The sequence below is a fragment of the Actinia tenebrosa genome, unplaced genomic scaffold (assembly GCF_029948245.1).
Source record: "Actinia tenebrosa isolate PJP-AT-01 unplaced genomic scaffold, QUT_ActTen_1.0 PGA_scaffold4__44_contigs__length_22323623, whole genome shotgun sequence".
NCBI classification, from domain to species: domain Eukaryota; kingdom Metazoa; phylum Cnidaria; class Anthozoa; order Actiniaria; family Actiniidae; genus Actinia; species Actinia tenebrosa.
Window position 1 is genome coordinate 9895222 of NW_028292581.1, and position 24335 is coordinate 9919556.

General features: G+C 37.1%; 3 protein-coding genes across 4 annotated transcripts; 1 reads left to right on the plus strand and 2 right to left on the minus strand.

The window, feature by feature from the left end:
* Positions 1–2058: 2058 nt before the first annotated feature.
* LOC116298141 (carbonyl reductase [NADPH] 1) lies at positions 2059–8908 on the minus strand. The gene is made up of 9 exons (XM_031706518.2): positions 8852–8908; positions 7965–8046; positions 7063–7241; positions 6007–6119; positions 5278–5403; positions 4782–4828; positions 4013–4107; positions 3169–3232; positions 2059–2387 (listed from the first exon to the last, which is right to left on the minus strand). The coding sequence occupies exons 1-9, from the start codon at positions 8870–8872 to the stop codon at positions 2296–2298; spliced, it is 819 nt and encodes a 272-aa protein (XP_031562378.2). The 5' UTR covers positions 8873–8908; the 3' UTR covers positions 2059–2295.
* Positions 8909–9597: 689 nt separating this feature from the next.
* LOC116298142 (leucine zipper transcription factor-like protein 1) lies at positions 9598–20046 on the plus strand. Its single transcript, XM_031706520.2, has 12 exons — positions 9598–9768; positions 11194–11315; positions 11754–11948; positions 12350–12416; positions 13096–13173; positions 15736–15801; positions 16360–16446; positions 16811–16876; positions 17258–17317; positions 17719–17763; positions 18049–18152; positions 18535–20046. The coding sequence occupies exons 1-12, from the start codon at positions 9766–9768 to the stop codon at positions 18551–18553; spliced, it is 912 nt and encodes a 303-aa protein (XP_031562380.1). The 5' UTR covers positions 9598–9765; the 3' UTR covers positions 18554–20046.
* Positions 19968–24148, minus strand: LOC116298130 (ATP synthase subunit C lysine N-methyltransferase). Of its 2 annotated transcripts, XM_031706502.2 has the most exons (4): positions 23575–24148; positions 22433–22570; positions 22038–22088; positions 19968–21311 (listed from the first exon to the last, which is right to left on the minus strand). In XM_031706502.2, exons 1-4 carry the CDS (start codon positions 23938–23940, stop codon positions 21156–21158), a joined length of 711 nt encoding a protein of 236 aa, XP_031562362.1. In that variant the 5' UTR covers positions 23941–24148; the 3' UTR covers positions 19968–21155. The 2 variants fall into 2 exon arrangements, with proteins under 2 accessions (XP_031562362.1, XP_031562363.1); XM_031706503.2 differs by lacking the exon at positions 22038–22088.
* Positions 24149–24335: the final 187 nt, after the last annotated feature.

The window sequence follows — 24335 nt, forward strand, 5'->3', positions numbered from 1 at the left end:
ATTCACAAGGCTTTATTTTTGTTATAACCCTCATTATAAATGCGAGGTCAATATATAGATCTTATTGACCGAGCGGGAGGTCTGTGCGGGATAATCTTGAGCGAGGTCTGTACCCGACCGAGGTCAAGATTATCCCGTACAGACCGACCAGGCTCGGTTGATAAGAGTTTTATCATATTACCACTTTTCATTGAAAAGGACAAAATGCTTTCGCCGTAAGATTAATATGCGATCGGACCGGTTAATGCCGGAGAATCTAGACCAGTCCGCGATGCGATCTATCCAATCAGATTGCTCGATTTGCTAGTGTCCAGGCTCTAAGATTCACGGTCATATAATAAATAGTTACACTTGATTGCAGAAACGTTGTAGTATACATTTATACGAATACCTAATTTATTCAGTATATTTAATGATATGTAAAACAGAAAACTCGCTTTATTTATTATTTGTTTCATTCAATGAACGTCAAAATATTTTATTCCTGTGTTTTATATCCTACGGATTATAAATCAATTGGTTTTGAGGGTTAAAAAAGTAAAATTGCAATATGCATCTCATTAGGTATTTGTATAAATGTATAAATGTATACTACAACGTTTCTGCAATCGAGTGTATAAACACACATACGGCATGATCAGAACGTGGCATTGAACTAAGTGCAGTACAACATCGCTGCCAATTTCTTTTCAGAGGCTTTTATCAAAAAAAAACAAAAAAAAACCAGCAAAATTAACGACAATAATGATAGCTTTATAATTATGAATATAAAGTTGACTCAACAACCTTTAAATAGTTTAATATTTTCCTTATCTTTCGACCGAAAATCTGTCACAACTGAAGTGTTAATGTGCAGACGTAAATCCTTATCCTGACGAGTTTGTTTTGAATCATTTCGAATTATTTCGATTTTTACACTATACCCAGTACCGTCGCTTTCACCTAAGCGGAAACACTTCTAAAGAAAACCACCCCCAATTAGTGGCGGTTTTCTTAGAAGTGTTTCCGCTTAGGTGAAAGCGACGGTATTTCCTTTTAATAAAAAATGCAAAAAAGGTTTTTACAATGTCAATGTCTCTTAGATTTTCCCTTAAGAAGACGATTTGGTCTTTCAGTAGCTTCAATGAGTCAGAATCGGGCGTAGTATTCGCCATTGCAGCACATTGCAGCAAGTGCCGAAATCAAAGATTTCCCGCGCGAAGCAAAGAAAATTGACAGCTTGATAAAGTCACGCAAAGGGCACTGAGTATTAAAATACGTCTATAATTTCATGTCACTCTCATGTAAATTCGAAGACTGCGAATTGTTCTTTTATCTCTATAAAGCTATCATCCACTGTAAGTCATGTAATAAGCTAAGGCACAGAAGAGCGCGCGCGGTATTTGACGGGCTCAAGTTTATTCATATATTATGTATAGCGGTAAATAATATAAAACAAGATGGCGGAGCGACAAGACCATTTCGCAAACAATGAAAGATAAGTGGCCCCCCTTTGCCCCCTGTGCTTGCATCTGTGGTTCTCAATTGTAGGTTCCGTTATCCTTGGGTAGCAAGCCAAAGAGGCTGGGTTTGGGAGCGGTGGCCTCGTTATCGATCGCGTTGTCTCGATCTCGCGACTCTCGTAAGGGATGAGGGCAGAACAATTGTCATCTCACGGTACCCGTTTTAGGGGGGAGGGGTGGTGTTACCAGGTACCCACCACCTCTGGAAGTGAAGTCTTAGATTTTGTCCCCAAATATCTCCAAAACTAAAAGCCAAATCACAGAAATGAATGGACTGTCTATCTGCATGTATGCTAAAAAACATTTGTGTTTAGAAATTACCACTACACACCCCCAGTATCAAGCATTTGAACATGCCTTAATTCATAAAATCGGGTCCCTATTTTGGACGATTGTTTTGACCTCGCCCCTATTAAAGTCACCTACAAAGGAGAAGCACTAGAGTGAAAGAGCCTCTGAAACCCAGGGGTAACTAACAGCGAAGCATACAAAATTATACGAGAAAAACACTGCAACATCCCGTCGCTAAGTAGTAACCAAGCACGTGACCAAGTCCCATAATTATCTATTGATTTTATTATTTTCAAATTTAGAAAAAAAGTAAGATACCCACAACTCGAGAGCCATGCCTGTAGACTAAACATGGCTACACTCGAATGACTTCGGCCCGGCCCGTCGTTAATTCCATTGACGGAAGCCAAAAGTCGGTTAGGTCGCAAAAGCAAAAAAGAAAAAGGAAAAAAAAAACGGGCTGTATTCTAATCTGCCATGTTTACATTCAAGAATGATTTGATCACCACTCAACAACTTTTTCTTCTCTGAAGAATTCACCTTGGTAACCAGACCCTTCTGGTAGAAGAGACACAAGTACTGGGGTTACCGCACCTAAAATGATACATTTATAACAATTATATGTTTATAACAATTATATTTATAACAATGATTATATTCGTTTCCCAGCGAGGTCGGAATAAAATAATAAAATAAAATCTTTAGTAAATATTGATTGCAATCTGTTGAAAAACCGTCTTTTCCGTCTTTTAGTCTGGGATAGGGTGTACAATTCTTAGTTTTAGTCTGGGGTAGGGCATGTAAAATCATAATTTTAGGTCTGGGATAGGGTCAGGGTTTTGAGGTCCTGGCGGCACACCCCTACCCAAGTTGGGGTGGTAGTACCCCCCCGGGTCCCTCCATCTCAAATTTGTTTTGCAGTTCCTGACAGAGCCTCTATGATAAAACAATACTTCTATATCATGCTAGCATGAAATCTATAAGATATTTGATTTATCGAAAAAAGAAGCTTACTATCAAATTGCCACATCGATGATAGTAAAATTGCAAAGTCTCGTAAAGATTGCTCTTAAACTGACAAAGATATGAATTTTTGAAAGGAAGTATTTTAATTTTTATGAAGACGTGCGTTAATTTTTTGCAAAAATGCTTTATTTCAGAAAATTCATATCTTCTTCAGTATAATTAAGGGCAAATCATTACCAAACTTTGCATTTTTACTAGCTATTATCAATGTGACAAATTTGATAGTACACTCTTTTTTTCAATAAACTGAGTATTTTTTATGTCACAGTATCCAGAATAGACTAGAAGCATCCCCTGAATCAGTAAATGTGAAAGGATATATTCTAACGACAGCAGCAGTGTTACGTACCTTCATCAATTGACAGTAGTGCTTTTGGTCCTGCCATGTCTGTTCTCACCCAGCCAGGACAACACTGAATCATATACACAAAAATGCAATTAAGTGATGCAATAAAGACATAAATCTCAAGATAGTTTGTGTTTTTAAAGAAGTCAGATGAAAAGGTTAGAATTTTGAATAAGATCTTTAGTTTTAAATCATTTAAAAAAAATCTTTAAGATACTTTGTTAGTTAGCTGTGCCCTGAAGTTGATCAGTCCAGAGCCAGTTGTTTCAGCATTATCAGTGAAACTTTTAAGTTTCCTCAATGTTTTAATGCTTCTTATTAAAGCAACCAGTCCTCTATTCAGTTATCTCTTCAGTTATCAAGCAGTTGCCAATATATATGTGGAAATAGTTACTAGGTACTTTTTGTTCTCTTCAATGTCATAAGGTTTTTATCAGAGTTGATCTCTAAGAGGATGAATCTCTTATTATCCAATTCTTGGGGTGCATGTTATGTCATGCTCAACATGTTAGTTGACAATAACAATAGAGCATTCATATGTGGCAACCATATGGCTCAAAATCCCTTGAGATATGATTAAAATGAAACAGACACCATGTTGGTTGATCTAACAAGAGAAGCTAATAATTAGGTGTCTGTTTCATTTTAATCATATCTCAAGGGATTTTGAGCCATATGGTTGCCACACCCCAAGAATTCAATCATGGAAGGAAAGCTACTGCAGATTTGTTTGCCAATTTAGGCTGTTAGAAATGCTACTCTCATAATCCAAGGGTTTTTTATTTATTCTATATTTCTCCAAAAAATGTCCAGCTATAGACAAGGAATTTATGATCCATACACTTACACAATTAATGAGAATGTCTTCTCTTGGATCTTGTTGCATCTTTCTTGCTTGAACTTTTGTCAAGGCTACAACTGCAACTTTGGAAGTTCCATACACTAAGAAGGAAAAAAATATTATATACTTCTCAATGACATAAACTACTGCAATTTTCGAAAACCTGTGAACTCTGTGCCTCTGAGTTGCACGCTGAAATTCAGTTTTTCGCTGCCGTCAATTAAACCTAATCAGTCCGTACCTTTCATATTTTTGACTGGTGGCAGTGGAAAAAAAAACAAATTTCAGCATGCAGCTTGCATACACAGAGTTAGCATGTTTATGAAGCCATTTACAGATCTGCAGGTTAGTTGGATGTTCGTTCAATTTTTCAATTAGCTTTTAAGTTTACATATATATAATATTTATTTATTTATTTATATAATTTTTAACAATATTACACCTTTCTTATTTAAAGAATCACCGGTGATTATTATACTGTTATTGCATGCCCTTTGGCTCAAAGTTATTTTCATCTTTATAATTGGGTTTATGGGTTCGATTCCTGGACTATAGACATGATATGTGAACAGCGTTTTCTTGTTATTTGCAGAACCCTTAAGATTTGAGGGCCATGGTTCACTAGTTTCTTTCCCTATGCAAAATATTCCAATTCAGTCTGTGCATTAGCTTTGCCTTGACTTTGCATAACCAACCCAGAGGTTATTAGTAGATTTTACAAATTAATTGGTTAAATTAAAATGGTGATGTTTGTAAATTTGATTTGTTTCCTCACTTGTATTTGGCCATCCTTTTGCAACATGGTTTCCAGCCTTGACATCTCTGTTATAAAATGCAAATTCAAATCCTTCATTAATAAATACTATTTTTTTACAGTTTGATTCACATTACTTTACGCCTTTGGGTTCCAAGCTATATGTTCAGAAATTCCCAAGTTGGCGACAAATTTCTTGTGAAGTTCAGAACTTGGTTGGCTTATTTTGCAGCAAACGAACTTGATTTTCAACCATGAGCTTGCCCAGCTGGATTACCTTTGTGATATTCATTCAGGAACTTCAAATTACATCTACTAAACCAAGTTCCAAACTTCAGCGAGAAGTTCTAAAGTTCAACAAAATTAGTTTTGAAATTATTCTGAAGTAGGTCACCAACTTGGGAATTTCCAAACATAGTTCAGAACCCAAAGGTGTAAAGTAATGTGAAACGGACTGTAAGACAACAAAAAATAAACAAATGAAATGTGGCTATCAATTGAAGTGACATCTTGTTACCTCACAAATCCATCTACCAAATCTACAAGTTCTTGTTCAGTCAACGTAGGGGAAGAAAACTTTTTTTTAAATTCTTCACTGGGTAATACTTTGAGATGACCAGCCCCAGATGCAATGTTAACTACTCTGAATGACAAGAAAATAAAGCCATTTGATCAAACTGATCTACTATGTAAAATGACAGTTTAATTATAAACTAATTTCTGTCATGATTTTCTTAAAGAATCCTAGTCAACTACAATGCATTGCACCCCTATATTATTGCTTATATTCTTTGTCTACATTGTTCTCAAAGCTCTTCCATGCACTGGTGGAGTACAATTTCTGCAAATTTGATATATATGCCAAGGTCTTCAAATTCCCAAAGTTTCCTTTCTTTCATTCCACAGCAAAGAGGTTGGATTTTTCAGAGAGATTCTCTATGAAACATTATGACTTTTCAGTCATCCAATTGTTAGACATCACGACTTTTGAAATATACCTTAGATTCGTTGCTAAAATTTAAAAAAGCTCATGGAAAGCATAAAATGACTACGCATCATTATTTTATGATTTTCTTAAAACATCTAGCAGGAATAACAAGACTGATGGAACTGGATTTTCAAAATTCACCAGCAAAACCGCCATTTTGCCCGGCAGAGAAAATGGCCGATTGTTTTGATTTCGGCACACAATCCATTGTAGTTTACTAGGATTCTTTAATTCACTGTACAGTATATCCTGTAATACCTTGCATGTGGCCTCAGTAGTGGGAACAATGCATTACTGACATTGAGAGTTCCAGTAAAGTTTGTTCTTATGGTCACTTCTGCTTGTTCAGCTTGTGGAGCTGTAGATGCTTGCTGCGGTGGAAATCAATATTGACATATATATTATGTTAAGTAACATTCAAGGAAACGCACATGCATGTCATGTACATGGGAACTATATTTGTTTGACGGTTGTTGGTTGCCTGATTTTCCTGGTGGGAACTCTGCATAAATTAGTATTGAGATTAATAGTAGGTTATAACAAAATTTTCAAAATACCCCTAGAAAATACAAGAAGACTTGAAATTGGACAAATTATGAATGAATAATGAAATATTGTCATTTCCTTTGTCGAATAGATCACATATACATGGATTTTCACGTTTGACATGTCACAATAAAAGATATCTAATTTCAATTTTAATACCCTAAAATAATAATATTAATAATAATAATAAAAAAAATAATAATAATAGTAATAATAATAATATAATGGGATTAACAGTGGATTCCAAAGAGTGTTGACTCTTCTTCCACTGGATTCCAATTGGAATGTGTAGTTCCAAAAATTATCCATACCCTCTCACGGACGAATTTTTTTAAGACACCCCCCTACCCCCCGGAAATTCCAATTATCTTCCATACAAACTCTGTAATTTTTGTTCTTTCTCTGACCCCCCTACTCTTCAGAAATTCCAAATTCCTCTGTGGGGTGGGTATGGATGATTTCTGGAACTACACAATTTAGAAGTTGATTTTTGCGGAGGGAGGAAAACCAGAGAACCTGGAAAACCCTCGAAGCACAGGAGAGAACCAACAAACAACTCTACTCACATACCACGCTGAACCTGGCGGGACTCAAACTCAGGTTGCATTGATGAGAGGACTCAAACCAAACTCAAACTAATTCTAACCCCTAAAGGATACCAAGCATCCTTGCTACTGTTAGTCAGGAGCCATGACCACCCTTGGAATTAATGTAATATATTGGTGCGAATTTATTGTTTTCCACAGCTACGGCAATACATGTACACACCTTATATGCAATACCAGCATTATTGACTAGAAGATCCAAACCTCCAAATGTTTTTTGAAGGTGTTCTTTAAATCTTTGAATGCTTTCATCTGATGTGATATCAAGCTGGTGAAATGATGGGCTCAATCCTTCTCCTTTGAGATCATCAACTGCCTTTTTCCCTAGCTCCTCATTGCGGGCTGCAAAAATATATTAAAAGACTGCTACAGTAGATACTCTATTTTAAGTAAATTAAGATAAAAATAAATACTCTATTTTGAATTAAAATCATTAAAATTATGAAAATTATAAAAGAAATGATTAAATTATTTAAATTGTTACAATCTAGTGATTTCCCTCCAGAAGATCTGCTAGTTATAGATTGTTATTTTCAACTTTTTCTCACGATTTTCCAATGAAGAAATAAAAAAACTTTCTTGCTGTGCTGTGTGCAGTTATAAAGTACTTGGGGATAGGCAGAACACTCGAGAAAAGAAGCACTCCGCATATTTTTTATGAAATACAAATTACAATACAATAGGAATGACACAACGGAAAGTGCGCGCGCGTGCAATGTGCTCTCATAAAGCACATGCTCCAAACCAATCAGAACGCAACATTCATAACAGTTATTTTATAATATCCTGTACAGGAGTGAATTTAGTGGAGGGTTGCATGGGGTGCACACAACCCTAGAAGAACTAATATCCTAGTACTAGTACTACTAGTAGTGCTTGAGTTTGTGAGCATCCTAGTGATTATTTATAAAGGGTCTACCCTCTCCTAAAAAATTCTGGATCTGACCCTGAGCTGCTGCATGTTTATAAATCAATTTCAAAACACAAATGCAATTCTTATCTTAATGCTTCATTAAAATAATTACAAAAAATATAATTTACAAAGTTAATGGTAAATAATCTTACCAGTTAAGATTACTGTCCCATCAAACTTCTTACAGAGAGATCGTACAATAGCAAAACCAACACCCTTGTTAGATCCGGTAACCTAATAATGATAAATTAGGACTAACTTTTTTCCCATTTCAGTAGAAAGTCTGTCATGGGATTTTGACTGCAAAACTTGGGGAAATTTTTGCAACAATAACTAATTTTTTCAAGACTTCCCTGAACCTTGGAGAACTGGAGGGACACAAAGTCTCTTTGCAACATGTGATCAGATATTACTTATTGAAACCAAATGCTCCCTGATAAAACAATTAATGTTGGAACAAATCACCGAAAAGTCTGGGGGACAATATTTCCCCCCAGCCCCTCCCCCCCCCCCCCCCCCCCCCCCCTCCAGCCCAGCCCTAGCTGCCTCAAAAGGGTGATTCTTTGTTTGAGTCCAAAATATCCTCAAAGGGAAGTTTCAAGTTTTTCTCACGGGCTTCTGGTACACAGGGTACTAGTTCTTATAAATGGGAATTGGGTCTAACGTTATTATCAATTTGATATTATGTAATGACTGATACGGATTCGTGCATCTGACCAAGCAGTTTGCGCGCCATTAGCTCGACAAGAGTCTCCTGTAGTTGAGTGATAGCTAGAGCATTCATGGGCCATGGTTTCACATTTTTTGAGTTCTCTTAAGCTCTTTTGCTGTGAACGCTGAATTCATTTTATAGTGAATCTTCCCCTATCAACTTTATCATAATGATCTTGTGAAGTCAGAACACAAGGAACTGAGATTCTCTCATGCAGCAAAACTTATCGAGAAATTATGCAAAGGCAATAAATTGCTACTATATATGTTCAATGAGCTTGGATTGTATGAAAAATAAAGATGTCAAGAAATAAAGCTTCGTACATACCACAGCAACTCTTGAAGCCATCCTTACTCGTCCGCTACGTTCCGATGATTTGCACTGTCACGGTACAGGAAGCCCAATACCGGCGTCCTTATTTGGTCCACAGGAAACCCAACCTCAACAACAACAAAAAAAACCAAACAAACAATGATATGTACGATAAGAAATAGAACATCCTTCTTCACCAATGTTTTTATGAATATTAACCCCAGAATTTTTTATCAAACTGGAAAATCCTATTATGTAAACTTCTAGTATAGCTCAAAACGTAATACAGGTAGAGCACAGGGAGACCAATTCAGATTAAAAAAAAGGCTGACCCATAAGATTTGGACATAATAGTGCCCCAAATCTTTCGGATAATCGGCCGAAAAATGAAATGATTTAAATGAAAAAAACACTACCAGCACTGGAAAGAGCACCTTTACTTTAGTAAACCTAAAAAGATTCATTAGTAGTATCGGCCGAGAAAACTAATGTTGAAAATTGACAAATTAACAGACGTTTGTAGACGTACAAATTTCTGTAAATTTGTCAATTTTCAACTTGTTGCTTTCTCGGCCGATATAAATATTTATCAGAGAAGTAGTTTTTTTTTACTTATCGCATTTTTTCTGTATCTATTATAAATATATTGGTTTAAGTTTTACGCCCTCAATTACTATAATAGGGCCACGGGTGTTTGGTTTTTCTATGGGTTGGGAGGGTAAGTAGAGATCAGAGCGTGGTTACCATGCAAAGTTGTTTCAGTGTCATGGTTTCATGGCGGCCGATCGTCTTCGCGGCATAAAATATTAACATTTACAAACAAAACTGAATCAAGGAAAGATCTAAAAACTTACTTATCAAGCTACCATATACCAAAATAAAAACATATTACTCTATTTAGGTTTAGAAATTGGAAATTCTCAAAGGAAATGGTAAGTAAGCTTACTTCATCTCAAAGAAATGGCGAAATTTTCGGAGGTAAAATCTATCCGATTTTTTGTATTATTTTCTAATTCAAATTGTTATAGCGTCCCTGCCGACTTTAGAAAAGCAGATTTTCATGTTTTATCTTAGACTTGAGGCTCTTAGCCTAGAAGAAGTTGATTAACCATTATCAGATGTAAATAAAAATGTTAAATGGCGTAAAGGTTTTAGGGCAGAGACCACAGTTTTCAACTGAAAAACTCTCAGCATGGACGGTCTATAGTTTGATCCCAATAGAATTTTTGTTTGTAAGTGATTAATAGAGTGTTTGTGCAGCATTTACTTCTGTCGATGCACATAAAGTAAAGACAGACCAAAGAAAATAAATAAATAAAAGGGTATTTAATTAATATGCAAACCGATTGCAAACCTATTTTCGTTGTCGAGAAGCATGCTCATTGTAATAACGATTGGTTTCATTTGTTTATTTATTTATTTATTTATAACTTTCACCCTAAAATAACTATTACAAAGTATGCTAAAAAGTTGGGAAAAGTAAAGAAAATGTTTGGGTGAGGAAAACACAACAGAGCTGGCCGGCTCCAAACAAAGTGTCTCTTATAAATTAATATAAATTAAAAATATCAATTGTCAATTAAAAATATCAATATTACTTGTCAATGCTACAAACCACCCTCCCCCCCCCCCCCCCCCCCCCCCCCCCCCCAACAAAGCATGGTGCAGCATAATGGGGTCAAACTGAAAGCATGTAAAGGTGCCTCTTGCAGCTGCTATACATACAGCCCATTTATGACCCCAGAGCACAGCTCTAACCAAAATATATAATATCATGCCTAACCTCATCCAATATAAGTGTTAAAATTAATACAGTATACATCTCGTATGCTGAAATGAAAAATCTATTTGACAGCTAATCAGAGGCAAGGTGACAAATAATTGTATAATTACAGTAAATGTGTGTATTTTCAGAAACTATTCTGTTATATTATACCTCTTTCATTGAAGGGAAGATTAAAATTTCTATTTTAGGAATATATTGAGAAGTGTTTGATTAGCATGAAGGCATCTTGTATTATTCTCAGTAAATTCAATAGGCCTTTTGCAACAGTTGGTAACATGACCCTACTCCCATTAAAAAGAGAAGTTGCATCAAAATGAACATCAGAAATAAAAAGAGCACCTCCCTCAATATTAGTAAGAAGGCATAGTTTTAGCTCATAATGTTGACTATGGGAGAAATGACATCAAAAATATAAGGATTTGTATGGGGAAATGCAGTGTTGGATGGTAAGCTTTGCCAACCCCACACCCCCTGATTTATATTTGGCCTCTAATCATGACTGCGGACTGATTGGCTGTTATCAAAGCCCTGCTGAAGTAAATATTAAAGTATTTTTGTGTTTGTTTTTTAGGATATAGGGCTAAATGAGCATCACCAACAGAATGTTGTCAATTATTTACGCTTCGCAAAATTTAACCGAGGGCAAAGACTTCGTGGCATTGATGCTGCATTTGAAGATTTAAAAGACAGCAGGTAACAGCATTAGTAAATAAAATGATAAAGCTTATTCTCTTGCTTTGAAAGTTAAGTACTTTGTCTTGTAAAGGCATGGTACATAGTTCATGGTTATGCTCATTAATGACTAGCCTACTGTACCTGCAGAATTGTTATGGACCTCCATCAAGACATTTGAATGACATTCCATAGGCTCTTCAAAACTTTGTATTATCCCACTATGTCATGATGTATTAAACACTTTAAATGTCGTCCATAAGACTTTTGCACATGCTATTGGGAATAACTGTTACAGTGAATTCTTCCTCATAGTATGATTTTTGCACATGGTATTGAGAATAACTGTTACAGTGAATTCTACTGATAGTATGATTTTGCACATGGTATTGAGAATTCTACTGTTGTATAAGCTAGTTCACACTATCCAGAGTTTAAACTTCCTTTCAAAATTCACAGACTCGTTGAGGATACATATACTTTAGATGAAATAACAGAGATGCTTGATGGCCTGTGTGCTGTGGTAAGAGGAGAAGTGGAGACAGAGTTGATCAATACAGCACATACAAATGTCCTTCTTCTTAGACAAGTGTTCAGTCAAGCAGAAAAGTGGCACCTCAAGCTACAAGCTGATATTTCTGAACTAGAAAACAGGTAAGTTGGATGGGAGTTAAATACATTTTATTCTTTTCTTCTTATAATATTATCTTTCCCCCCATTTTCGCAAATAGCTGTTTTTGTAAATTTGCAAAAGAAAATAATATTGTAAAATAAAGAATGTGCATACAGTTATTTGAACAATGTATCCAATGTTTTAAATCTAATGGAATTTTAATAACGTACATTGAACCTATCAATAGATAGCTTATAAATGAAGAGCAAACCAGTCTGTGGCCATCCAAAACATTGGTGGTATGCATTGCATGAGAAAGATATGGTGGTCTATAGGGACGTTTCTTTGGACTCCTTGAAATTTTCTCATCATGAACCTCCACTGTTTAAGAGGTTATGTGTTTTTTTAAGTGTTTTCTTTTCTTTTTCTTTTTTGTTTTCAGGGAACTCATTGAAGAGATAGCTAAGTTTGAAGAAAGAGAATTCTCTGCTGTCTCACAAAAATCACAGGTAAGCTCAAAAAAGCAAGTTGAAGTGAGAAAGCAAGTGAATTAATGAATGAAAGAATGAATAAGTGAGTGAATGGGTGATTAGATAAATGACTTGGTGAGTTACAGTGAGGACACTTGAACCATGAACACTCCAAGTTTTTTCCAGCTTATTATTTCCTGAACTTTGTACTGTTTCAAATCCTCTAAAATGAAGCATTGAGTTAAAATCTACTGAGCGATTAAAATAACTCTTAATTTCTAATAATTCAATTCTAATAATCCAATAATTCTAAATTATTGATTGGCGCAAGTGATAATTTACAGTATGCATTTTACTGCCATTTTTCATAAATATGTGAACTCCGTAGCTGCAAGCTGCACTCTGAAATTCGGCTTTTTGCTGCCACCAGTCAAAAATATGAAATGTACCGCGTGACTGATTAGTTTTGATTGACGGCAGCGAAAAACCAAATTTTAAGTGTGTAGCTTGCAACTATAGAGTTCGCATGTTTATGCAAATAGAAGTAAAAAGGTGGCAATAAACTCAAAGTGTTCTTGGGTCGTGTCACCCTCACTGTAATGAATAAGTGAATTTTTTTTGTACAAAATGTATTTTTATTTTTCATAAAAAGCACAAAGCATATATTATTGAAATAATGCACTTAAATTTAATAAGACAGTGTTGATTTCTCTTATAGTCAAAACTGTCCAAGTTGTCTCAAGCTTCAAAGCTGGAGCCACTAAATGAAGGTGGGGCAGTACCTCTACTTCAAATGGTAAGTTTGACAATCGCAAAATCAGCTATTATATTCTAATGGACCTTTCATGCAGCAGCCATGTTGATAGGAACAGTAGATTTTTCCCAAGTAGTCTTGCATTAAGCATTTCAGGACAAGGCTAAGGAATTAGTTTTAAACAAAGTATGGCACAGTGTAATCCATAGATGTTTTTATTTTTATTTAAGTCAATAATATTTATACAGGAACATCCAGTTTAGCTTTGGTGTAATGTTTTCCTATTTTAAACCAGGTGTCATTCCATTTAAAGTCTCATTTTTTTCGTTAACGGTTATGCATGAGAAGACACATGAATATGAATACATCTCAAACGAATTATCTTATTCTAAAGAAAATGACATGTGGTCTGAAATGAAAAAAGCATTACAGCTAAAAGGTCTTTTCGATCTGCTGCTGAAAGCTTAAATGCAAGCCATGCCCTGACTTTGATCAGCCCAGATGTTTCAGTGTTCGATTTCTGAGTTAGCCATGCCCTGACTTTGATCAGCTCAGACATTGTTTCAGGGTTCGATCTGCCATTTAGCTGTGCCCTGACTTTGAATAGCCCAAGAGGTTGTTTCAGAGTATTGATAAAATTGGAAATTTCATACAAAAATTGAAGGCGCATTGATCTGTGTAACCCTATATCCCATTAAAATTAGTGCTATCATTAAATCTATCTGTTTGTCGCACCAGTCAGTGGGATAGTATTGGAATATGTTACTCTCGAAAAAAGCTTTCTTTACGATCAAAACGGTGCTTGAATGTTGCATGACCTGGCGTCTATAGTTAGTTACCAGGACAAGTAAATCTATCTAGTTGTCTTACCAGTCAGTGGGATAGTATTGGAATATGTTACTCTCGAAAAAAGCTTTCTTTACGATCAAAACGGTGCTTGAATGTTGGATGACCTGGCGTCTATAGTTAGTTACCATGACAACTAAATAGAATAAAATTCTTTGTGTAGTTCGTAAGTTTCGATAGCAACTGATAAAGTTGTTAACTGGATTCTTTTAGTTTTCTATCCATTTTTTATTAGCCAGTTAAATCAGAGGGTTTTGAGGTCTCTTACCACAAGAAAGTGATGTGGTTTTAATGGCTTTGTTCATTGTTCACATCTTTCGTTTCGTGTTCATCAAAACGTTTCTCGCACAGGTGCGTGTGGTGAGTCTCCAAACAAGCCCATAGCAACGCCGCGCAGGGTTTATAAGCGCCGCGGCCGCATGGTCTGTGACTGTTGAGTCAACGTTAGTTTATATGCTGTTTCATCATCCAGAAATGGTTCATATTTCCTAGCTATGGACGTATAGCATGGCCATGATATTACAACTATCAGAAAAAGATTTGTTAACTGAGCTTATACAGGATCAACAAAAGGTTTGATACACCTTCATCCATATCGCACTCGGTTTTGTTAGGTCTTGATTTGAGAGTTTTTCTCCGGATTCTCCGTTTCCTCCCTCCGTAAAAACTACCGCTAAATTTCAATTTAAGATCTGTGAGTTGCCCGTGTCCTGGCTTTCATCAGCCTAGAGTTTGTTTCAGGGTTGGATCTGCGAGTTACCCGTGACCTGGCTTTCATCAGCCTAGAGATTGTTTCAGGATTGGATCTGTGAGTTAGCCGTGCCCTGGCTTTCATCAGCCTAGAGTTTGTTTCAGGGTTGGATCTGAGAGTTAGCCGTGCCCTGGCTTTCATCAGCCCAGAGGTTATTTCAGGGTATCGGTAAATTTTTCTTTAAAGGTTTCATCCTTCGTAAAAATGCCTTCGAAAATTGTAATTAAGTTTTTTTTTTTAAAGCACAAGATTCTTTTTTCAATGTTGCTTGTATAGTTTAGGCTTGCAAAGGTCCTTTTTTAAAGGAGGTTAAAAACTTATTGATGTAAGAGTAAAAAGTAGTTCTAATTTTCGTGAAACGTTCTCGACAGAAATGCTTTGTAAAGCTGGAGCGTATTACACCACAATCACACAGTTAATTTAGAGTTCACACCAGTTACGAATGATGTTGATTTTCGAGGTGTAACAGGGCCTTAGCTGGCTTTTCTATGCACGAATTGAATAGATTGTTACTTATAGGTTGCATCGGGTCGAGAATTTTTTCTTTTCCCTTAAAGAGCTCATGTTACGGTCTTTAGGATTGAGGCGTAGATCAACAAGATCATCCAGAGCATTCCGCATTTACCACAGCATTTACCAAGCCTCCCAATTTAGTGTAAGACTGCTTGAACCAAGGCTTGGTACTGATTTAGCTTTGAACACTCATCCAACGATTTATTTAGCAAAGTCTCAAAAAGGCAATAACATTTTAGTAAGAGGCTGTTCTCATGCCAAGGTTGGGTAACCATATTATTGAGAAAAAAGACAACGACAACAACAACTGAACGACAACAACAACATCAACAAACAACAACAACAATACAAAAACAAAGATACAAGAAGACTTGCCCTTCATATAATTATACAAATAGCCTCTTGGTATCTGGATGGAGGGGAAGACGGGTTATTAAAATTATTATGATAAAATGAATAAGCAATTAAGTGATCCGTTGTGTCGTTCATTGCAGGAAATAAACCGTTTGAATGAAGACAACGCCAAACTTAAGAATCGCCTAAAAGACTTAGAATCGAAGGTTAGTAAAAGTTTTATCCAAATATCAGAAATATGATTTGGGTCTGTTTGGGATGTGCTCATTTATACAGTACGGCTGATCGATTTTGATGTTGGCTCAGAGCTCCTCTGATGCTGGCTTAGCTGTAGGGGTGAAGAAATTACACTAAATAGCGCCATTTCGCTACTACCTGACTACCGAAATGCTTCCCCTTTTTTACTATCCAAAGTTACATTGCTTCGTGCAAGCAACGGTAATGCTAATAGAATAACCAGAGAAAATGCTCAAGAGATTCTGGCAGTCGTAGTAAATGACGCGCTGTCATACAAAAACTCGTAGCTCCGTCGTATATCGTGAACATTTAAGATAATGTGATGCTACTCTTGGGAATTGATTCTTTCTGGTGTAAATATTTTAACATATTCGTAAGAAAAGCTGAAAATGGGTCTATTCGGATGTGCACACTGTTAAAGATGGGTGTGGGATGGGTAAAGTGGCGGAAAGGATAGATGTGGGATATGGAGTGCACAGAACGGGTTTAGTGGTCTACATTGACGTGTGTTATCCGATTATCTAAAGGCAACTGGTGCTTTCGACGAACAAAGAAAACTCAAGGACAGCCTGGAGCATACTCAAGCCGAATTGAAGGCCAGGTCTAATGCTAAAGTAAGTTGACCCTTGAGACAACAAACACCAATATTCGTTGTTATCTTTACCGCTTGAAACCCTGCGTTCTCTGACTGAACCGTTGGAGAAACGTGAAATAGCCCACTTCCGAGATGTTCATCGCGTGTCAAGCCCAAAGGTTTCAATGTGAGGCTTCGTGCGTAATGCTCAGTGATTCGTGACAGGAGAATGCCAATATTTACGTCAATACGGCACGGGTGTTTAAGATTTTTTTTTTGCACAATCGAAGTTAACACTAAGTAACTCAGTAAGAACATAAAACTAAAATGTAATGTCACGTAATGTCACATTTGTGGGACAAAGTAATTGATTGGTTTCTGTATACTTTTGTATTATCTTGCAGAAGTATGGAAGTGATGTGTCCGAACTGGAAGACCAGATGGCTAAAGTCAAGATGGATCTTAAGAAGGTAGCTCCTGAACATCGTTTATTTTAAATCGTTTTTTCCTCATTTACCAACGTCGGAGATGCATCGCCAGACCTCTGGACCCGGTTGTAAGAAGGGTCTATAGCGCTATCCGACGGATAATCTTATCCAGTGGATAAATTTACTGGATAACAGCATCGACTTATCCACTGGGTAAGTATTTATCCGTCGAATAGCGCTATCCACTTTTCGCACAACCGGGCCCTGGTCTTGTACCAAAGTCCTAAGACCGAGAAGCACTGGAACGAGAGAGTTTCTGTACTTGGGTCTTGATGTATAAGACATCATATTGACGTCAGCAACAGCACCATTACTTACTGTCAATACCCATGGTAGTTATTATTATTATTTTTTTAAATTCAGTCGAGAGATGCTGGATCAAACAAGGTTGCATCTCTGGAGGACGATATCACGCAAGCCAAGGTAAGAAACACAGACAGACAGACAGACAGACAGAAAAAAAGGCAACAGGTGAAACAGTAGACCGATCCTGGCTATGCTCGAGTGCCAGCCAAACATTGGGTAGTTTTCCCAATGGAATACAACATGTCCGACCAATAAACTCAAATTCATAAGATTTTTTACTACTTTCGAATTCTTTCTTGATGTACCTTTATAGAATGCATCGATTCTAAGACAGACATTAACAATTTTCAGCAATCGGTGGCTGTTCCATGCTGTATATCAAAAACACATTTTAGCTTGTCCGACGAAGCGACAGTACTAACTAGGGAGGTAGAATAATGAATGCGGCGGGATCGGTGTATTGCAAGGAAATGTTTTCTCGTGTCTCATAATCAGGTTAATTGTTGAATGTTTTTCAGCATGATATTTTGAGGCTTCAAGCTGAACTTGAGCAAGCACAACAGGTATCATTCTCTTTTGTTTTTCTTAATTTAGGAGAGGTGCACTATGCATGATGGTTCACCCTTTGCTTAAAAACTCGAACACTAATGATGGAGTAAAGATATCAGCTTATCCAGGGGGGGGGGGGGGGTTGCGTTCCCCCTGCACCCCTTCCCTAGATCCGCCCCTGTCTTGGAGACTGCATAAGTATTACTAGCAGACTGTTTGCAGTTGTCCCTTAGCTTTTACTAATATTTGTTCATGAAGGAGGTCAAATTCAGAATGATTATTCGTTCTACATTGTACAGGAGCTTACCAAGAAATTTAACGAGACATCCCAATACAAGAACATGAAGCAGATGTTGACTTCAAAGAACGATCAGATTAAAGAACTCAGAAATCGTTTACGCAAGTGAGTACATGACCAGCTTAATTTCTATGGAAGAATTGAGGGGTGGGTAATCCAGTCTTTTTCCCCTATTTCCGGGTGAACTGCCCATAAAACCGCTAAAATATAGGCAAAAATGTTCTCGATGACTAACTTTCAACTGAAACAATTAGAACTTTGGGCAACAAATTCTGTCATGAAAAAAATCTAAATTGATTTGGTAGGATGATTTTAAAACGGTGATAATTAACCCTCAGGGTGGACGGCTTTTTACAACCAACTTGATGAGGCAGCCGCCAATAAATTGAATTAGAATTTAGAATTTGATTTTTCCGGAGGGAGTAAAAACCGAAGAAAAACACTTGAAAAAACTTCTATAGTAAGTTTAACTCTTTTCCACTTTTAGATACGAGCCCGAAGCTTGAAATAAAAAGTGTCAAGCATATGATGCGAACGAGCCCACAGTGTAGCTTATGGTTTGGCCAGTTGCTTTGGTTGGTTTTAGATACTGTATATAGTTATTCAATGACAGAGTAGTTTATTGTTCCACTGTCAAGATTCCTTACGATTAATTTATGTTCAGAATCATTTTAATAAAACTTGGGCTTCTTATGCTGCAAATTCAGACTCTAATTGTAAATCGTTCTAAAATCTTACTTGTTTTCGTAAGTGGTAGCTATTTTGTACTGATGTGGGTAAAACCTCTGCACAAAGTACAGCTGGTAAAGGTATTAATCTGCCAATGAAGATTCGCACTCATACAATATAGGAATTTAGACCGGTTTTCATATCAATTGGAAATGATAATGAAAATGAGTAGCCTTACAATAGCTGCTATTGCATGTACTGAGATCTGGAATAGGCCCTTTGCAGTTAACGGTCACGTGTCTGTACTGGTGAGCAAAATTTATTTATTTGAAATTGGTGATTCTTTTTAGCTACTTGTAAAGAACTGAATGAAAACATGTGTATCCAGTGTGTTACGAAATGCAGTTTTATTATGATCTCTCGAAACAGGTTGTAGAAAGTTTGTTTGCTCACCAGTATATTTCACCCATGGAAATCAAGATGTTCATTCATTTGCTCTCAGTGAATTAATCAGCTCGTGATTACTGAACTGCAAAGGGCCTATTATTGACCAACAAACGCAATCGTACAATGTATACGTATAAGCCAGTACCAATACTCTACGGCATGCCGACCGTGTACGTGCCATAAGTCAGTACTGTGCGTTTCCCACTCGTACCAAAACCGTCATACGGCATGTCGTACCGCGTACGTGTTGTAAATCAGTACTGTACGTTTCCCACTCATACCAAAACCGTCATACGGCATGACGTACCGTGTACGTGTTGTAAGTCAGTACTGTGCGTTTCCCACTCGTACCAAAACCGTTATACGGCATGACGTACCGTGTACGTGTTGTAAGTCAGTACTGTGCATTTCCCACTCGTACCAAAACCGTCATACGGCATGACGTACCGTGTACGTGTTGTAAGTCAGTACTGTGCGTTTCCCACTCGTACCAAAACCGTTATACGGCATGACGTACCGTGTACGTGTTGTAAGTCAGTACTGTGCATTTCCCACTCGTACCAAAACCGTTATACGGCATGACGTACCGTGTACGTGTTGTAAGTCAGTACTGTGCGTTTCCCACTCGTACCAAAACCGTTTTACGGCATGTCGTGCCGTGTACGTGCTGTAAGTCAGTACTGTGCGTTTCCCACTCGTACCAAAACCGTTATACGCAGAAGTTACCTACATCTCAAAATGGCTGCCCCAAATTCAAAAGACATTATTTATTGTCGAAGATTATATGTAAACTGCAAGAATCTCTTAAGTTCATTACGTGGTTTAATATATTGTATTTATGATTATAAAAATAAAGTATGAAGTAAAAGTTCTTGAAAGTTTCCTCGATCAGATGTCGTTTCTGAATCTTGAATTAAGAGAAGTCTCTACGACGGAAGCAAGGGATGCGATGCAGTTTGTATTTGATCATAAACCTAGGTGAAAGGGATATACGCCAAGAGGTACTTCTTACCTTTAAAGGGACACTTGAATGAAAATCGATGAAAATTGGAAATGATTTGAAACTTGTTTAAAATTATATATATGGCCCCAATAGTAGCCAAGCAACATATTTTCTTTACATTAAAAAGTGGAGGATAAATTGTGAGTAAATGACGTCATTTAATCAACCCTATTGTTCTTTTTTCTTTTAAACCAAAATTTTGTATCTGCAAGTGGCTCCCAGGCTAAAATTTTCACTAATCATGTTTACAGTCATAATTGAGTCATATTATCCTCATATACTTCAATTATTTGGACTTTCAAAAATTGGGGCGTTTTTATCCAAGTGCCCCTTTAAAGTTTTGTCCAAATATCCATTCGAGACATCCCAGCTACTTCTTAAAGTTTTGTCCAAACATCCATTCGAGACATCCCAGCTACTTCTTAAAGTTTTGTCCAAACATCCATCCTAGACATCCCAGCTACTTCTTAAAGTTTTGTCCAAACATCCATCCTAGACATCCCAGCTACTTCTTAAAGTTTTGTCCAAAAATCCATCCTAGACATCCCAGCTACTTCTTAAAGTTTTGTCCAAACATCCATCCTAGACATCCCAGCTACTTCTTAAAGTTTTGTCCAAACATCCATCCTAGACATCCCAGCTACTTCTTAAAGTTTTGTCCAAACATCCATCCTAGACATCCCAGCTACTTCTTAAAGTTTTGTCCAAACATCCATCCTAGACATCCCAGCTACTTCTTAAAGTTTTGTCCAAACATCCATTCGAGACATCCCAGCTACATTAATGATCAAAAGGAGGTTGAATGGGTACACGCGCGCTTCTGAGTTTGCCTCCAAACTGCAGAAAGATTGCTAAAATTTACGGGAAAAAAGTCCGTTCAGCTTCTCATAAACGTTACTTTAACTTGCCTATGTTTGCAATATGACCATCCATAAACCAACAAATTATTACTTTACATTAGCTCTTCATGCTAGCCAAGATATGAAGACCTATGGATTTTCTTTAAAGGGATGTTTGTACAACCAAACACTGTCAATGCCTTCTTGGATACAATCTTTTGGACGCCAGGAAAACGGGAAACGACACGCTATAACATGGCAATCAGGATTCACTTCTTTTTGTATCTTCTCTTGCAATTGTGGCATCTGAGAGAAAGAGGAAATCAAAGACGATTGACTAATCTTTTTTTACGAGAAACTTATCGTTATCTTACTCCCAAAAAACTGAGTTAACTGCGGCTCTAGCTTTGCGCTTTCATACGGAAAATAAAACCGTGTTTTTTTATTTTCATTATTCGCTTGCTTAAAATATTAAGATTTTATTTAACATATAAAAGATCTTTTTCCGTGCTCCTTTCAGTAATAAAGCACGCGGGATTAATGATGTAAGCACGAAAGAAGAGTTATGAGAAGCAGAGCCGTAGGCGAGTGCTTCTCACACTTCTTGAGTGCTTTCGGTGCTTCCTAAGTGCTTTATGACTGAACTGAACAGAGCACGGAAAAAGCTGTTTTATTCGTTTTATTATATAATTTATTACTAATTTGATTTCGGTATTGAATTTATTTACACAAAAAGAAAGATGCGTCAGCACTGTACTCCGTTCACTAATAAAGAACCATTTTTGGCCAATCAGCTTGCACGTACTATCCTAACTAGATAATAAAATGAGATACAATACCGTTTGCTATTTTAGATAATCTGATCTAAATATTTAGGACGCTTAGAGAACACCTAATGAAAAGTTGGAAATCACTCTGTCTGCTTTGGGATGTGTTTATTTACACTTCTCTCGTGAGTCCCTCACAGTCCACATGTTAAAATCAAAGTATCTTAAATGGAAAACTGTATAAAAGATAAACTATAAGCTTTACCATTTCTGATACACCAAAAATGACAATGTTATCATATTTAGATAGTTCGACCTGTAAAAGCAAACAAATTCAAATAAGCTAGCTATTAACTACCCCATAGTCCTCACTAATACTGTGCACAAGTCAGATTTCCTATCACATGACTCATGCCATTTCACCTAGAATATTAATATCTAACAATTTGTTCTCTGTGAATTAAGGGTAGTGTAGCCATAGTGCACTTGCCTTCACCTCTGAGTTCTCGGGTTGTATTTCTAGACTCGCATTACATGTGAGCAGAGTTCGTTGGATCTCTTCCTTAAGGGAGAGACCCAGTAAACAAATTATGATTGGTCTTTAACTATTGTGAAAGTTGATGAATAAATTAATTAATGCAACTCAAGGAACAAACCTACCTTCCATAAATCTTGTCTAGAAAATGAAGCCAGATTGGACAAGCCATGCCATCTGGCCTGTATATTGGAGTATAACACTAACCATGGATTCAGTTCAATTCCATGAGCTAGATAACCATGTCTAGCAGCTGCAAGAACCTGGCAAATAAATAAGTTTGATTTTTTGATGACTTGCATGACCCTCCCTTAAGAGGCTCAATGGAGGCCATCTTTGCACCATCGTGTGATGGCAGCTACAACAGGGGCAGGGTTTAATTTAATCTGATGTAATCTGGTTTACAAGTCTATGAAAAAGAATTATGTTTGCTGTAGACAAGATGCTTAAACTCTCTATTATTGTGCCTCCTGTCAGCGCTGCCATCATGTGATAGTGCAAAGCCTCTATACCATCCCTTGGGACCCACATTAGCTACCCACTTGAGCTACTGGCATCAGGACCATCATCACGAACATAAGAAATTGAGTAGTGTTGTATCATTGTAATTATAATCATGATTGGCTGGTGTTAGGAACCTTTGTTTCAAGGCCTTGCAAACTGTAAGTGCTATAGCAGAAAAAAGCTGTTTCATTCATTTTACTTCATAGAAAGAAAAAAAATCAGTTGTAAGAAGTTTTAATGCTGTTTTCTTCAAAGACTTCATGGCAAAGTAGGGAAAGTTTGAAAAATATGAGAGACAAGTATACAAAGGGGTTGAAAGGGGGGAATTGGGGGGGGGAGGGGATATAGGTTAAGATAAAAATTTTTTAGTTTATCCCTTCCCCCTCCATTTGCTGCATGGCATCAGCAACTGTGCTTCGTACACTAATAAAACACGGTTCTCAACCAATTGGAGTGTACACACTATGTTTTATTATGAAATTATATATAAGGCTGCATTCATAATGTATGGCAGAGGGGGGGGGGGGGGGGGCAGGTGAAATCTAAGTAAGACCCCCCTTGAAGTCCCCTCAAAAAATAACTATCCCCCCAGGGTAATCTCTCGTAGCTTCTTCTGAAAATTTTGCATTCCCCCCAATTCTCTGAAAAAAATTTCCAAGCTCCCCCATTTTACTGATAAAAATTTTCCCGATCTTCCCTAAATTCCCCCCTCCTCTGCCATACATTATGAACGCACCCTAAAGACCCACTTCCATAAACTTACCACTCTGCCATCTCCACTTCCCAAGTCTACTAAAGTATGCGTCTTCCCTTTACGACACAACTGCAACACATTAGCAACCTGTCTTTCAGTTGCTGGAACATAAGGAAGGCAAATCTTCCGCAGAGCAGGCGTGACAAATGGTGTCGTTATAGCAACAAGGCCTAGAGCTACTGCGCCTGTAACACCAAGTACAACTTTTCCAAATATAGACCTTTTTGGTGGTTTAACTGACTTCGTTAGGTCTTCTGGATTGAATATTTCGTTCTCAGGGCTATTTCCTTGCATGGTCGCTTTTTGTGAGTCAATAATTGTGTTTTTATGGGATAATTCAGCTACACATGGACATACTGCCAGTAAGGGGAGCATGCGTGACTACACTCCTGACTACTCACTGCAAATTAACACTGTAGCTCAGAACAAGCTCCATATGTCGTGCCAGAACTAATAGAAGACTGAGATCGTGCTAATAGGTTGCTCCAGTTTTGCCTTCGAAACTCGTAAAATACTTGGTCAAAAAAAGCTACTAGACTCGACTATAGTAGATAACGTTAACCTTCCAAGAACCATCCGCCATTTTATAGATCGAGTAGGCCTGGAAACTTTATGTACTATGGGTCGGGTGGGCTGACAACATCATAGATGGAAGTTTGAAAATCTTGACAAGGAATCTTGTTTGAAAAGATTCTTTCATAAGAATAAAATTAACAATTTTATCGTGGTTATTTGTTTCGTGCTTGGTAATCTTGAGACTTGCTTGGTTC

What these genes read in the sequence shown, in the direction of transcription:
- LOC116298141 (XM_031706518.2), bottom strand. Translation starts at nt 8,872, where the DNA reads ATGGCTTCAAGAGTTGCTGTG. An exon ending in CTACTGAGGCCACATGCAAG is followed by an intron (nt 5,404 to 6,006) that starts GTATTACAGGAT and finishes CTTGTCATTCAG; the next exon opens with AGTAGTTAACATTGCATCTG. An exon ending in AAAAGGATGGCCAAATACAA is followed by an intron (nt 4,108 to 4,781) that starts GTGAGGAAACAA and finishes TTTCCTTCTTAG; the next exon opens with TGTATGGAACTTCCAAAGTT.
- LOC116298142 (XM_031706520.2), top strand. An exon ending in CAGTACCTCTACTTCAAATG is followed by an intron (nt 13,174 to 15,735) that starts GTAAGTTTGACA and finishes CGTTCATTGCAG; the next exon opens with GAAATAAACCGTTTGAATGA. An exon ending in TCAAGATGGATCTTAAGAAG is followed by an intron (nt 16,877 to 17,257) that starts GTAGCTCCTGAA and finishes TTTTAAATTCAG; the next exon opens with TCGAGAGATGCTGGATCAAA.
- LOC116298130 (XM_031706502.2), bottom strand. Translation starts at nt 23,940, where the DNA reads ATGCTCCCCTTACTGGCAGTATGTCCATGTGTAGCTGAATTATCCCAT. An exon ending in GAAGTGGAGATGGCAGAGTG is followed by an intron (nt 22,571 to 23,574) that starts GTAAGTTTATGG and finishes TTTATTTGCCAG; the next exon opens with GTTCTTGCAGCTGCTAGACA. An exon ending in TTTTTGGTGTATCAGAAATG is followed by an intron (nt 21,312 to 22,037) that starts GTAAAGCTTATA and finishes TCTTTCTCTCAG; the next exon opens with ATGCCACAATTGCAAGAGAA.